Source organism: Beta vulgaris, chromosome 5 (genome assembly GCF_026745355.1).
Source record: "Beta vulgaris subsp. vulgaris cultivar EL10 chromosome 5, EL10.2, whole genome shotgun sequence".
In the NCBI taxonomy this organism is placed as follows: domain Eukaryota; kingdom Viridiplantae; phylum Streptophyta; class Magnoliopsida; order Caryophyllales; family Amaranthaceae; genus Beta; species Beta vulgaris.
In genome coordinates this window covers 27,963,798-27,978,373 of record NC_079206.1, presented here as the reverse complement: position 1 = coordinate 27,978,373, position 14,576 = coordinate 27,963,798, and the positions used below count along the sequence as shown (strand labels likewise).

Below are 14,576 nucleotides of genomic sequence, written 5' to 3'. Positions count from 1 at the left end.
AACAAAAGTAGAACTTTATGTAATTAGTAGAAGTACAAAAAAAAAAACAATTACCACTGGTTTGTTATGTCGCAAAATTATGTTGAGTGGTACTTAACTTTAGGTTTTAATTACAAGTTATGTTGAACATTAAGTTTTATGTTCTTAAGTGACTGTTATATGTCAATTAGAGACCACGATATGCCAATTAATCAGTATTCCATGACGACTTTAGATTTCTTCAAATTAGAAACTACTTTGATTCATTTGATGCTTGTTCAAATTAGTCACCTATTTATTTGTGATTACTTTAATTTAGACTCATATTGAATCAACTGACAAATTAACAAAATATTTTTTTTTGGAAAAATTGAAAAGAATAATCGAAACTATCACCGTTCCGCTCAAAATAATCCCAACTATGAGTTATTCTAGAATAATCCAAATTAAACTATTGGGAGTAGTTTCTCAAAATAATCCAAACTTCTCTCCTCTATTTTCTTAATTTACAGTGATTTTTTTTTAAGAAAAGAAGGAAGGCGTCCACCATGAACGCCCCACCATCGGTGGAGGCGTCCATGGCAGGCGCTCCACCACAAGGTCAGGGGCGGACCTAGGGGGTGGCCAACCCAGGCCACGACCCACCCCATAATAAAAAATAATGATAAGCAATATTTGCAACTTTGATACAAAAACTCTGGTAGTAGGGGGTGGATGGTTAGGCGCTAGGTTACTAACACTGAGGTCGCGTGTTCGACTTTGGCAAAGTCAACTTGGTGGTTTTTTGCTTTCCTTTTTTCACCCTTTGGCATGTGTTATTGTACTTCCATTTTATATTATCTCTATTATATAAGGGAAGGGGGGAGCAATGGTGTCCTTTTTTGAAATGCCTATTTTGCCCCCCTTTCTTTTCTAAATTACAAAAGGAATGTCAAAATCAAAATTGGCACTCAAAGAAGACTACCGAAAATTAATTTACAACACTCACTCACAAATCACTTAAAAGAAGAAATTTTACAAATCACTCACAAAATTGAGAAAATCACGTTATAAAAATCACGCAAATCACTCAAATAATCGGAAAACTTTATTAAAACTACTTAAAATTAATATACAAACTAAAACTAATAACCTAGAACGTCAATACATACAAAAACATTTACAAGAATTTACTTATAAATCACTATTCTCAAGAACCTCACAATTAATGGTGGGTTATGATAAAAAAAGAGGTGTATTTGTAGTGAAATCAGAATTTAGAAGTTAGACAAGGAAAAAAATTATTTACTTTTTTATAGTGTTTAGAATTTAGAAGTTAGTATTGTACTTAATTCAAAAATCAAATAAAAAATTATTATATTAGAAATCATAAATAAATTCAATAAAATTTCTATTTTTTTCATAGAATTTAACTTTGAAAAGTAAAAAAAAAAAAAGACAAAAATAATGGTGAGAGACGACTTAAGTGACAGAAACTAAACCAATCAAATTTTGCAACTAAAAACTATACATTCATGTCTAATGTTCAAATTTTTGACCCTTATGCCGAATTAAGAAAATCGAGTTTTTGTTTCGAAAAAAAGTCAAGCACGCATCGCGTGCAAAAAATTCTATTTTCCTTTGACATATGCTTTTTGTAATTGTTTACCATGTTCCTAGATTTAATTTCCAATTTCTAATTTTTTTCATTATCTACTTTTTAGCACTTAATATGCTTATGATAAAATTTTCAGACACCAATATTTCTATAATTAAATAATGGGGAACATTGTTAATTAAAAATTTAATCAATATGTATAACGCTATATCGGATACTCATACTGCAAGTCTTGTTTATTCTTACGTCTTTACGAGCTAGTTGAAAATTTCAAAACATTGAATAAAAATTTAAATTATATACTTTTCACCTTATATAATACTCTTTTCAATGTTTTTTTTTCATCTATCTTACACTACTATTTATACTTTAATTTTCGGAATGATTCTTCATTTTTTCTCTTATTAATTATAATACATCTTTTTCCCACTACTATAACGACATAAATGTATCCCATTCTTTCCTATTATATCTACTTATTCATCTATATAATATGCCCCCACAGTCTCATATACCTTTAGGACATAATAAGTTACGTTTTATTAATATTATGATGAAACAAAGATTTAATAGGTTTAATAATAATAAGATTAATGCATTTTATTCGGCCCATCCTATATGAAAATCCTGTATCCGCCCCTGCACAAGGTGAAGCACCTGCCATGGCCTCCCCCAGTGGTGGGGCGTCCACGCCACTGTATAATATTTTTTTTAAAAAAAATCAATCTCCTCTAGTGTGCCAGTGGTGGTGATGCGTGGTGGTGGTACGACGACGGAGACAAACATTTTGGTGTGCCGGTGATGGTGTGGCGGCGCCGTTGGTGGTGTAGAAGAAGGGGGGAGTGAAGGGGAGAAAGAAAATGAAGTTGTATTATATGAATCTTCAATGAACTGGTGATGGTGGCGGCGGTGTTGTTGTGATGTTGGTGGCAGGGGTGTTGGTGTGGTGTTGGTGGTGGCAGTGCTGGTGGTGGCGGCTCCAATGGTGGTGAAGGGAAGGGGGAGGGGAAGGAAAAAAAGAGAGAAGAATGAAGGTATAAATATACAATATAAAAACATTGTATTCAGAGTGTTAGTAGGAAATATTAAAGCATCAAATAGCAAAACCGCTTTTCTATTAGAATTGGGCCTGAGGTGATCTAACTTTAATGTTAAAGTTGAACAATCTCTGAATCTCTCTACATAAATTCATAAATTGTGCTAAAAATAACCCGTACGGCACATGGTTCAAAATCCAGTTTTCCAATTAGACAAATAGCCGTGCTGAAAGTGAAACTCAGTTGATACACGACTCCTACAACACTCTGACACAGTATCAGTGAGTGCAACAGCAAGCTCTCAGCTTAACCGCAACCGTAATGAGGTAGTTTCTCTCTAATTTGTTCTTTTTAGCCGACTCTAATTACAAGTATTTCTTCTGATTAATGCATCTATACCTGTTGATTCTTTTTCCTGAATTTCAGTCGATTTTAGGTTATGCTGCACTTTCTTCAATCTTCTCCATAAAACACCTTTTTTTTAGTTAAAATTCTAATGTAGGCGCTCTGCTCTTCAATTTCAAAAAATCAAATTCAGTAAACATCATAAATTTGTGAAAATCAACAAATGCATTTGAGAAACTTATTAGATAATATGTGATAATTCCCCTAAAAAAAAGGCTAGTATGTGATAATTATTATAGAATTAATAATTATAATTTAACTGAAAACATATGATTAGAACGAACTAATTGAAAAAGAATTTCGATATGATGAGTTATGTTAATGCGGAAAATCGTTCTGTTAATTTTTGTTGCTCTATCTCGACCTAGTTTGTTGCTGGACATGTCTTGTTCCTTCAATTTATTATTATAATTTCATATTCTATCTGCTAAAGTAGCAAAAACTTTTTGTTGAAGAATATTCTCTCGAAAGTATTTGATATTGAGATATTTGGTTATTTTGATAAATAATTGCGAGTTATAATTGGATTATTGGAATATTGTTTTATCTTTTTGTCCCTATAAAGTGCATTCATGTTTTTATTGGAATAAATTCTTTTAAAAATTGTTGGGTCGTCAACTTGTGATCACGCGCAATTGAAAAACATTATGATTTTTGTAAAAATATTGTTAACAAGACCAAACTAAGGATGGAAGAAAGAAACTGATCAATAATGGCTTGAGCCCGAGCGTGAAATGTAATCACTTCAGGCTTAGGCCTTTGGGGAATTATGTTCGAATCTTACATAATCGTTTTGAGAGCCTCTTCTCAGTTTGTATGCTCAGTGTGATACTAAGTGATGTGATATTGATGATGTGGTTGTTTTATCGAGTTAGCTTCAATATTGGATACGTCTTCCTGATTCCTTTCCAGTAGCTGTATATTCTTTCATGGAAGCTCAAAATCATCGCGGGGAGATTTTCTATTAAGATGATGATAATTTGGTGGAAGCAGCTAAGACGAACATGTAATCTAGAGTCTCCCCTCAAGAAAAAAAAAATAGTCTCATTCCTGCTAAGGTGGCTTTTCATATGGAGCATAGTGCAATACAGAATTTGCTACAAAGATGATGTAGTTGAAAAGACTTGTGCCTCTTGGGGAACATCAAGGATGGTAAAGTGGCTGATTTTTATAAAAACTTTGATAAGGACTTTGAACATCTATTCTCTTTCTTTTTGTGTGGGTTGGGGTTCAACTCTTGTATATTCTAGGGAAGTGCTACTCTAAAGTGTTGGATTGCTGTTTATTTTCAATTCGACGGAATGCTTGGCTGCACAAAAGTGATAGGTAGAAGATTTTGTTCTGTGATCAGATGTTAGGATGCACAAAAAGGGAAAAAGTATTGGTGGGTATAAGAAAAGCTCAAGTTATAGAAAATGGGTGGGGGCTGAAGGTGGTTGTGTATTATGATAAATAAACCTTTTTTATTGTATTATGTTTTAGGAATCTGCTAAACTGTTGAAAGACATGGGATTCAAGTAGCATGGTTTGGTCTCCTGTTGGTATATGATAGATGAAACAGTTGGATGCTACGGGCTACAGCTAGTTGCTAGTGTAACCAAATATTGATATATGTGGCTGTTTGTTAGAGATCGTCAAGAACATTTGTTTGCATGCTCTTTATTTTCTAGGGAACATAACTGAGCTGCTCGCTTGTTCAAACATCAAACAACTGAGCAGGCGTAAAAACTGGAAGGACTTAATGCTAAGTTGCAAGAGTGATTTCACAAGCAGTACTTCACAGCTAGCACCCCGACTGTGATATCATTTTTTGGAGATTTTGGTTCATCGATTACATAAATTGATATAAAACTTAGGGTCATTTGCCAATTTGTTATAAAAATGCTGCAGCCACATTAAGGTATATAAAACCGTTGGAGACAAATAAGCTTATAATTCTGCAGAACTGGTGTTTGCAACTCCTTTACTTTTTTGTGCACTCATGATTTATATACTAATTTGTAATTATATAATTCCTCTGCTCCAAAATAATTGTGACACTTCTCTTCTCAGGAAGTTTCAAAATTATTGAAACCTTACTTATTTGGTCAATGTAAACTCTCTATCTCTCTCTTTATCTCATGCGTCCCTTTATCTTTCATCTTATCACATCAGTTCCATAGATATTGTGACTCCTACATGTTGCAATTATCTTGGAAATGGGGAAGTATACATGACACACATGACCTCAAGTTAAAAGTAAATTAGTTAGTATTATTAAATGACTCAGAATACTTTGAGGAGCACTGAATTATTTAACATATATTATACTCTATCAATTCATTTCTACTCATTCAGTCCCAAAATAGTCTCAACACTTTCCTTTTATGTTTACCTCCAATTGGTTTGAAGACTTCCATTTTTGGCATGGTCCCATTATTATTATATTATTTATTTTACAAATTCTTTGAACCCACACTCTACCTTTATCAATAAAAAGTTACCCAACAATCTTTCTCTTCCAATAAAAAATACCCTAACAACTCCTATCACATCGGCTTTTTTAATAAAATAACATTTGATAAACACACATTAACTTATCACCTTGAACTATGTCTCCCAGCAAGTGTCCAGATCTTTCTGGGGACTGAGTAAGTCTTAGTTACAATTTCTTTTCCGAGCCATTCTTTTTTATTAATATGTTGGTCATTTGGAATAGTCTAGTCAAAGTTAGAAAACTTTGACCATGTTTAGTGACATATGAAAAATATATTTATGTGGAATGTTGTTACATTTGTCTCTATTTGTAGTTTAATAATATCAACTTTTCAAAATTTTTACTAATACCTATTTAACGATATTAAACGGTCAAAGATGTACATTGAAGACTCTGCAGAAGTAAGTTCACAAGATATATAATACAGAGTGAGTACACTCTTATTCTTTCCTATTTAGGTAATATGGCTCACTGTCCTTACATTTCTCTCTTTGCTCTTAACATTCTCACCCTATTTTTAACATTCTCTCACCTACTTTGTACATTCCATGAAAGCTATGTCCCTAACTTGAAGCAGACACAGCTCGACACCACTATTAAGTAGCTTGGATAAAGGAGGTTTCTCCACTATCACAACCTTCTATGAATGAATGCCTTTGATAACAATTGAAGTATCATGGAGGATAAATTCCATTAATAATGTTTTGAAATCCCAATAAATAGGTCCCAAGATGACCACCATTGGACACCTAAAACCATACCTCCTAGTGATATCAACATAACATCAGCCTTGAAATACTTAATCAGAACTTTGCAAACAAGTTGACGTTGTAATAATTGATTTTCATCAGCAATACCTACTACTTGAGCTCGAATGGCTTGAATGGAACAACCTAATTTTTTAGCTAATCCCATGTCTAGAAAATTATGTGTAGACCTGAGTTTATCGGAATATGAAAGGGTTTATCACTAACCTTCCCTTGAACACTCATAGTTTGAAAGGTTTGATTTCCATATAAGGCACTAACTGAGATCAAAGGCTTAGCATCTTCAAAAAGCACTTACCTCCTCACTGTTTGAATCTTTGTTTTCCCAGGATCTCCACTGTGAATCATGGAATCAAAACTCTCCCGTTCCGTTAGAGAACGACCATTCTATAACGGATTTTGGATTTGTCTTTCCGATAAATCCCGTTAGGGATTGCGATAATGAAAATCACATACTTCTCGCCGCGTTGTCCGTTTTATAACACGAACTCGCGGCGTCAGAATCAGTTTCGTTGAAGCTTATTGAATTTCTCAATAACATTCATTGCTCTGTCAGCCTTGAACCTAGCTGATACATCTATCACAAACTCAGTCCAACCCAAATTCTTCCTAACAGACAAGTAACTAGTCACCCATTTTTCAGCCTTATGTGTCATAAACAAGGAAGCTAGATCAACTCTTTGATCTTCAGCAATCTTACACAAGTGGAAGTACTTGCTACACTTTTTATTCCACATCCTACAATTAGAACCATCAAACTTAGAGAATTCAAGTTGTGGTAGATACCCTAGAGGTTTGGTAATAAGGTTAAGACCTGGGCTGAGTGGAGTTTTTGGACTTTTTGCAGCATAATCAGTCACTTGATTCTTCAACTTCATGATCAAATTCATGAGATCATCAATCTTCTTAGATTGATCTTCAACTTTCTTTGATTGATCCTGGAACTTTTGCTTCAATGATTTGAATTGATCATCCATGGTGATAGTGTTGCTGGTAATTGGCGCTAGTTTAAAACAACTTATTGATCACTTAATTTTTTCCAGAATATTTCCAGAATTTGAAGTCTAACCCCAGGATAGGGTATACTTTTTGGATGAGTAACCTTCACTGATTTTACAAATTTACAATTCTTAGTTTGCTGGACTCGGATTTCAATGAGATTCTATTGAGCTAAGAATCGATGAGCAGATGTGATCAAGTTTGCTCTGATACCAATGATGCAGGAAAAAAGTTCTCTGCTTAAGAAATGAGTTAATGAAGAAATTAGAAAGAACCAGAGAGGAAAGAAGAAGAGGGAAAGAATTTCAGATAGAGAGAGAAAAATGAGAGGAAGATTTTCATTGATAAGATTAATGAATGCTGATTACAATTCATTACAAGTATTTAAAGACTAATTCCAGCTAGGGAATTACAATCCAAAAGCTAACAGAATTCAGTTAACTAACTATCTGAATTTGAACAGCTGTATGCCTGTAACTAACTTTCTTCCCTTAACATCAAGTTGCTTGGAACTGCTGAAACTGATATCATAATTTGCGACATATGTGTTTTTGTCTATCTTTTTCGAATTGTGTGAGTAGACTGCTACTTGTCAATGAATTTTCTGCATCTATATCTTCAATTGGTATTAATATGGACAAAATTGTTTCTCTCTCTGTGCTCAGTCGCCCCCCGGAGATTCTTTGGGCTCAACGCTCTGATAAGATATATCTGACAGTTGCTTTACCTGATGCCAAAGATATCTTAGTGAAGTGTGAACCAGAGGGCCTCTTTAAGTTTTCAGCTTCTGGGCCACAAGGAGAAAAATATGAATGTATGCTGGAACTATTCGGAGCAATATTGCCTGAGGTTTGTTTTTGTTTATTTCATCTTCTGCTGTCCTATCTGCTTTGGGAGCTGTAAGTGAAGCTACTGCTCAATATAATGTGACAAGTGCTCGTATATTAAGTCTAGTTGTTATGTATACTCTAATTTTCATGTTGTTGCATGCATTAAATGCCTTTTTATATCAAGGGTCAAAGTGATATAGTCTCCTTGTATTTGTAATGTAGAATTAAGCACAGTTGACCCCCTTCACCCACCTGGCTGAGGCCCCATTTGAGGCATTAGGGTAACATCCTGAGGTTGTAGACAATGTACTAGCTTGACGTCGAGGTAACCTACACATATAACATTATATTGTTACATGAACCGACATACCCTCAAAATTATTATTACTGCTACATGCTGCTTATGGTTTTGGTCATTAGACGAATATTGAATGTAGGCTACCGGACATCCTTTATTTGAAAGCTTATATTCTGGCATGTTAGCGAGGTACCGTTTTGAAGACAATGTTAAAGCAGTATAGCTTTATAGGGAGACAAAAGACCTGCAAATTAGTGAAGTACAGAGAACTTAGGAATAGATATATACATGCATTACGCATACACACTTTAATGGAGATGACTCCACGTTATGCATACATATTGCCCAATATTGTGTCGTGCTGTTTGTAGTTATGCTTGGATATGTTTTTTCTCTTTTGACCATTGCAGCTTCGCATAAGCTTGAGTATGAAAATTCCTTACAGGATATAACTAATCTTTGCAAAATATCATTCACATTGCTTTCTTTTTCTCTGGCATCAACATGTCTGAAATGCTTACGTGAAAGTAACTTATGCAAGTGGTGTCTGATAAAATGTGAACCAATGTGGGCTGTCCCTTTCAATATGTTTGGGGTTTCAATGAGGCAGTAGGAACAGCTGATAGGTGTGTCTCCCACGTACGGTCTTGACCAGGGATCAAGTCAGTGCAATGCTTTCCGTGGAAGTTTTTCGAACTTTTTCTAGTTATATATTTTCAGTCCTACGTCTTCTCCTTGCAGGGGTGTAAAACTAAAACAGGGTGGAGGAACGTATTGTGCTCATTACAGAAAGAGCAGAAAGGCTGGTGGAAAAGGCTTCTAAAATCTGAAGAAAAATCTGCTCCTTACCTAAAAGTTGATTGGAATAAATGGTGTGATGAAGATGATGAAGAGTCAGATTGTAAGTTTCATATGTACTAGAATAATTTCATTAAGAATCCATTTGGTATATTTATTAAGGGGTGTATAGTGCTCTTTGCTTGTGTGATTTTGGTAGTCTAGTTTGATCTTTATGACTCCCTTTTTCTTTGATCTGCTTGAGAAGAACAAAAGTTTTTATATGGTGATTATTAGTTTTTTTTTCTTTTCTTTTCTTTTCTTTCGGCTGCAGAAAAAAGGGGAGTCTACATTTACTAACCATCGTACCTACTCTCCATAGGTCTTCAATTACTTTTGATGTTTATAGCTGAAGTGGTAAACAATATGACTCTTAATGATCTTATACCTTGATCATGAAGGCTCCCTGGTACTAATCTTACAAGGAATATTCTCCTAATCTTACCCAATCTCCTAACCTTAGTCTCCTAATCATGGCAAGAATCATGGAATGGCACCAATCAAGCTAATTCCACAAATCAAGCTACAACACTATCATTTCCTTCTTTTCGCATTTGTTTTTGGAGCAAGTAGATATGTAGTTTCTGTAAATAATTATCTTGATTAGGTTGTTTTCCTTCCCTTAGTTAGTCCTTTATTTCGTTCCTTGATTATTCTTTCCTAACTTGGATTTTTTAATTCCCCAGTTGTCAGCCTTCTATCCACTATTTACAGTGCTCTCAAATGTAGATTGTGAGTACAAGCAAGTCATTTCAAATTTTACATGGTATATGAGCCTTGAAGTAGTTTCATTATTGAAACTGATTTTTATCTTTTTCTTCACTCCAATGACCAATAGCAAAGGGACACCAGCTACGCCATCATAAATTATGCGAAACCACCAAACCTTTGACCGTTACAGACTTTCATAATTGTATCCAACTCATGTCCACCTACTTTCTTGCTTAGAGGATTCAAATAGAAGCAAATTTGATAGAACAACACCATCCCAAACGCCGATGAACCTACCTAACCTTTCACCATTCAGCTTTCAAAATTGTATTTGGACCACACCCATTAACTATCTTATCTCAAAGACTCAAATAGTGAAAACCATTATAGGTCATGACTTGTTTGAGTACCTAGATGTTTCACTTCCCGCTCCACCCATCACCATCTCAACTGAATGTGTCACCTCCTTCAACTTGACCTCGCTCACATGGAGAATCTCATTTATTGGTGTTCTTGTTGATACTACAAGCCAAAACCTAATGTCACTCATATAGTCATATTTACCGCCTCCATTGCCGAAGATGCTTGGACTATCCAAGTAAATGTCTATGCTAATCCATCCCAAGGTCACCTCAAACAAATTAAACCCAAAACACACAAACGACAAGGAAGTACAAAGAAACCTTTAAAGCTTGCTCAGGAGTTACTATGGGCGAATCTATGGACCAAAAATAAGTCATGGGCAAGATTTCATGTGGTCTTAGTTATGAAGCTTACAAACCCATCATAGGCATCATCAATGGAGTTGGTACCTCGGAAGAGCTACATGAAAAACTAACCACCTTGGAGATCGTCCTTCAAATTTTCTCGCTTCGTATATTGTTTCTCTCGTCGCTTATCCCCCACGTCATGAACTTTCGCAGCATCCTCAACTGGCCATAGGAACCCTATTCACCACCTAGTGAGCTCACCGATGGTTAGTTTTTCACATAGCTTTTCAAGTGCAATTGAGGTGTCTTACCCATAGATGACATCTTTGATGGGTTTGTAGGCTTCGTTGTTTAAGACACTTAAAATTTTGTCAATGACATTATTTATTCATAGTTAGACCTATAGTATTAGTAACTACTTAGTAAACACAAGCTTTGATGATTTGCATGTACTTCCTTGTGGTTTGTGAGTTTTGGGTGAGGATTATAGAGTTGGCTTTATTTGTTTGAGGTGGCCTTAGAGATAGATTGACATAGATATTTGCTAGGGTAGTCCAAGCATCATGGGAGGTGGAGGTGTTAGAGATGAGTGATAGTAGGTTTTGGCTTATATTACCGACGAGAGTGCCAAGAAGGAGTTATATCCCCGCGCATCCAAGTGAAATAGGCGGTGTTTGGAGGAGGTGAATGAATGGCCTTGATGGAGGTGGGTGAAGCGGGAAGAGAACCATCTAAGCATTTGAACAAGTCATGACCTATTATGGTTGCCTCTTTTTGAGTCTTCGAGGCAAGATAGTTGGTCGGAGTGAGTTCGATACAATATTACAAATTGCCAACTAGGCCTGGTTGATTCAGGATTTTCGGGACAATATTGGTGGTTCATTTTTACTTTTTAGCCATTAGAGAAGAAAAAAAAAATCAGTATTAGCTGTGAAAGTAGACCAAGCTCTGTTGTATTGGCATTAAGCCTAGTCTGTGTGGGAGACATGAGATGTGGATGGTCATATATCTAACTATATCAGCAATATATGCACCAAAAGACCCATTCCTGTCTTCCCCTCGATAAAATAGGAAACAAGACAAAGAAACTCTACTACTTAGCTTAGCCTAAACCATAAAATTTTGAGTGCGTTGGTCCAATTTTCCTTAGTGATATTTGTCTATGATCATCAAGTTTTCCTTACTTATCAGGTATAGATTATTACTATCAACTATTTTTGTACCTTGTGTCCTTGAAATGCTGTTTTGATGGTCTTCACCGTGTTGTCTGCACTTCACTATGCAACAGCTGTTTTATCCGTTACAAAAAATGCATTACCAATTTGACACCTTATGGGTCGCATCAGGGACATTTTATGTATATTGCCTTTTGAAGATTTCTTTTGACTCTCTTAATCATATGAAGTGATATACTTCCTCTGATCTTTTTCTATTACAACAGTTGGGTTGCTACACTATTCATTCATCACCCTTACACTATCTAATATGATTATTGCTTAAGATATAGTCATGTGGGGTCTTATTAGATTCGTCGCGATATATACTTTCAAAATATCAAATTTTTATAATTTTTACTAAAAGAGTAATTAAAGATATCAATAGTTATAGTTGTGCGTTAGCAAGTATGAAAACTCAATTGTTGCATTAGAAAAAGAACAAAGGAAGTATATCATAGTAAAGGTTCATATTTTTTTTTATGAGGAGTTAGGATTATGCTTTTTTACAGTCAATTTATGCAAATTTCCATGTAATACCAAGATTGCTTATTTTTGAGGCAGCATTCTATTGATAAACCATCTCTGTTTATTTGCAGCTGACTTGGCTTATGATGATACTGCGGTAATATAACATTCCTTTATAATGGCTATAATGTCTGAGATGAAGTTTCTCTCTTATTTACTGGAGTTGTATTCCGTTTACTGCAGTGTAATGATGAAGAGAGCAGTGATGATGATGGATTACTCTGTGAGTTCTAAAACCCGGTGTTCATTTAGAAGATCTTACAACTAATAGCTAATCTTTAATAACACCTAAAGATCTCATATGATGTCTGATTGATGTGATGTCTATAAGCCTAATTCTCAGCGAAAGAACAACTGTTAAGTTAATAGTCCAGTGTTGTCCATTTTGTTCTGACGGGTATTTTCTCTTGTGCATTGTAGATCTTCCTGACTTGGAGAAAGCTCGCGGAAAGTGAACTGCTAGATATTGACAATCTGCTGGAAAACAATCGGTCACATGAACTACTACTACTTTCTACTCGTTTTCTCTTATCTAGACTATAGATGCATCATCTAACCTTAGGTAGGAACAAAGTGTTAAGCTTCTTTTAGCGCTAGTAGAATTCTCTGTAAATTGACCTAGAAAACTTGATGTTTGGAAATTTGGTAAGGAAAGAGGCAGTTTCTTCAAATTTCATGATCTTCTGCCTTGGTCCTGATTTGGGACTACTAAATTTGAAGTGCGTCTATGTAGTAAACTGACATAGCTTCAACTGGAATTAAGAAACTGATAAATAACTAATATGAACTTTGATTGATAATTTTTGGAAGAACAGGACAATAAGATGATAATTTCAAGCATTCAAGAAGTTTGTTCTCCCTCTTTGAACACTTAAAAGCACACCAAATTTTCTTATTAATATTCAACATGCTTTTTATCTCCCTAATATGTTCTATTTATAGAGATATTTTTCCTACTAACTCCATAACTTATTCTTTAAGCTACTATTAGAACTAATTAATCATACAATACCAAAATTCCCTTTTTCTAAGTTGATTCATCACATTACTGGCTGCCCAAACTTTTACCTTGTCTTCAAGGTGGATAGTAATCACTAGTAATTTCGGTCCTCTACTCCACTTGACAGTGTCCTCCAAACCTTGCGGCTATTGATGATCAAGTTCTTGCTTAGTGAGTACTTGAATGATTGTTGTGGGTAGGGGGTTATCGCACGAGCCGAGCCTGAACTGTAATGGACTCAACTTGTTTATCGTTCAGCTCGGCTTGGCTCGTGAGCTCGACGAGCTCGTTAAGTGAAGTTAGGCTCGAGTAGTAGTGTCAAAACAGGTTCTCAAACAGGTTCTAGGTATACCCACGGCCAACCAGGTCACACCCGGATAGGTCAGGATTCTAATTGTCAGTGCCCCAGGTCATGATTGGTCGGGTTTTGTTCAACTGGTCGAACACATTTGAATCATTGGATTCCTGGGTGCCGGAGAGGTCTGAGCGTTCCATTTACAAGTCGATCCATTCCTGGGTATGATCTCCCATTGAGATTTTTTTGCCGGGTTTGCGCAAGTCGTATTTAGGTTTCATGTACGGTTGAGTTAAGTCAAATGTACTCGGGTTGAATTAGTAATGTCCTTAATTTGATTATTGTGAAACATCAAGTCCATTCGCTATTGAACATCGATTCGACTTCGGGTAACTCCCGATCGGGCCATCTTGATTTTGTTATGGATTTTGTAAACGAATCATATTAATAAAAGTATTAAGATCGACATATATATATATATACATATGTTTGTGTGAGATAAATCAACTCTTATTTCGAAAAACCAATTAGAATTCTATATTGATTACCGTGATGTTTAGTGTATTCTCTTAGTCAACTCTTATTTCGAATAATCAGCTGCGAAAAATCACTCTAATGAGTAAAGGAGTAGAACGACTCTTCATATGTTTTAATATTATATACTATAACCAACGACAATAATAACAAGTAGACGATCAATTCCAAACTTTATATAAATGATTTATTATTATAAGCATTACGATCGATATATAAGTTTGTAAATAGCTGTGACGGTAATAAGAATAATAATACTAATAAACACAAACCGACAATGATAATAGGTGAAAATACAAATAATAACAGTAATAGTAACAAGGCTAAAAATAGCAATAGTAAAACAAATAAGAACAAGA

The 14,576-nt window shown here is 35.1% G+C and overlaps 1 protein-coding gene across 1 annotated transcript; it reads left to right on the top strand.

Annotated features, from left to right (window-relative positions):
* Window positions 1-2,777: 2,777 nt before the first annotated feature.
* LOC104893397 (hypothetical protein) lies at window positions 2,778-13,067 on the top strand. The gene is made up of 6 exons (XM_010679500.3): window positions 2,778-2,939; window positions 7,926-8,109; window positions 9,130-9,289; window positions 12,460-12,485; window positions 12,572-12,611; window positions 12,809-13,067. Exons 1-6 carry the CDS (start codon window positions 2,935-2,937, stop codon window positions 12,841-12,843), a joined length of 450 nt encoding a protein of 149 aa, XP_010677802.1. The 5' UTR covers window positions 2,778-2,934; the 3' UTR covers window positions 12,844-13,067.
* The last annotated feature ends 1,509 nt before the right edge of the window (window positions 13,068-14,576 follow it).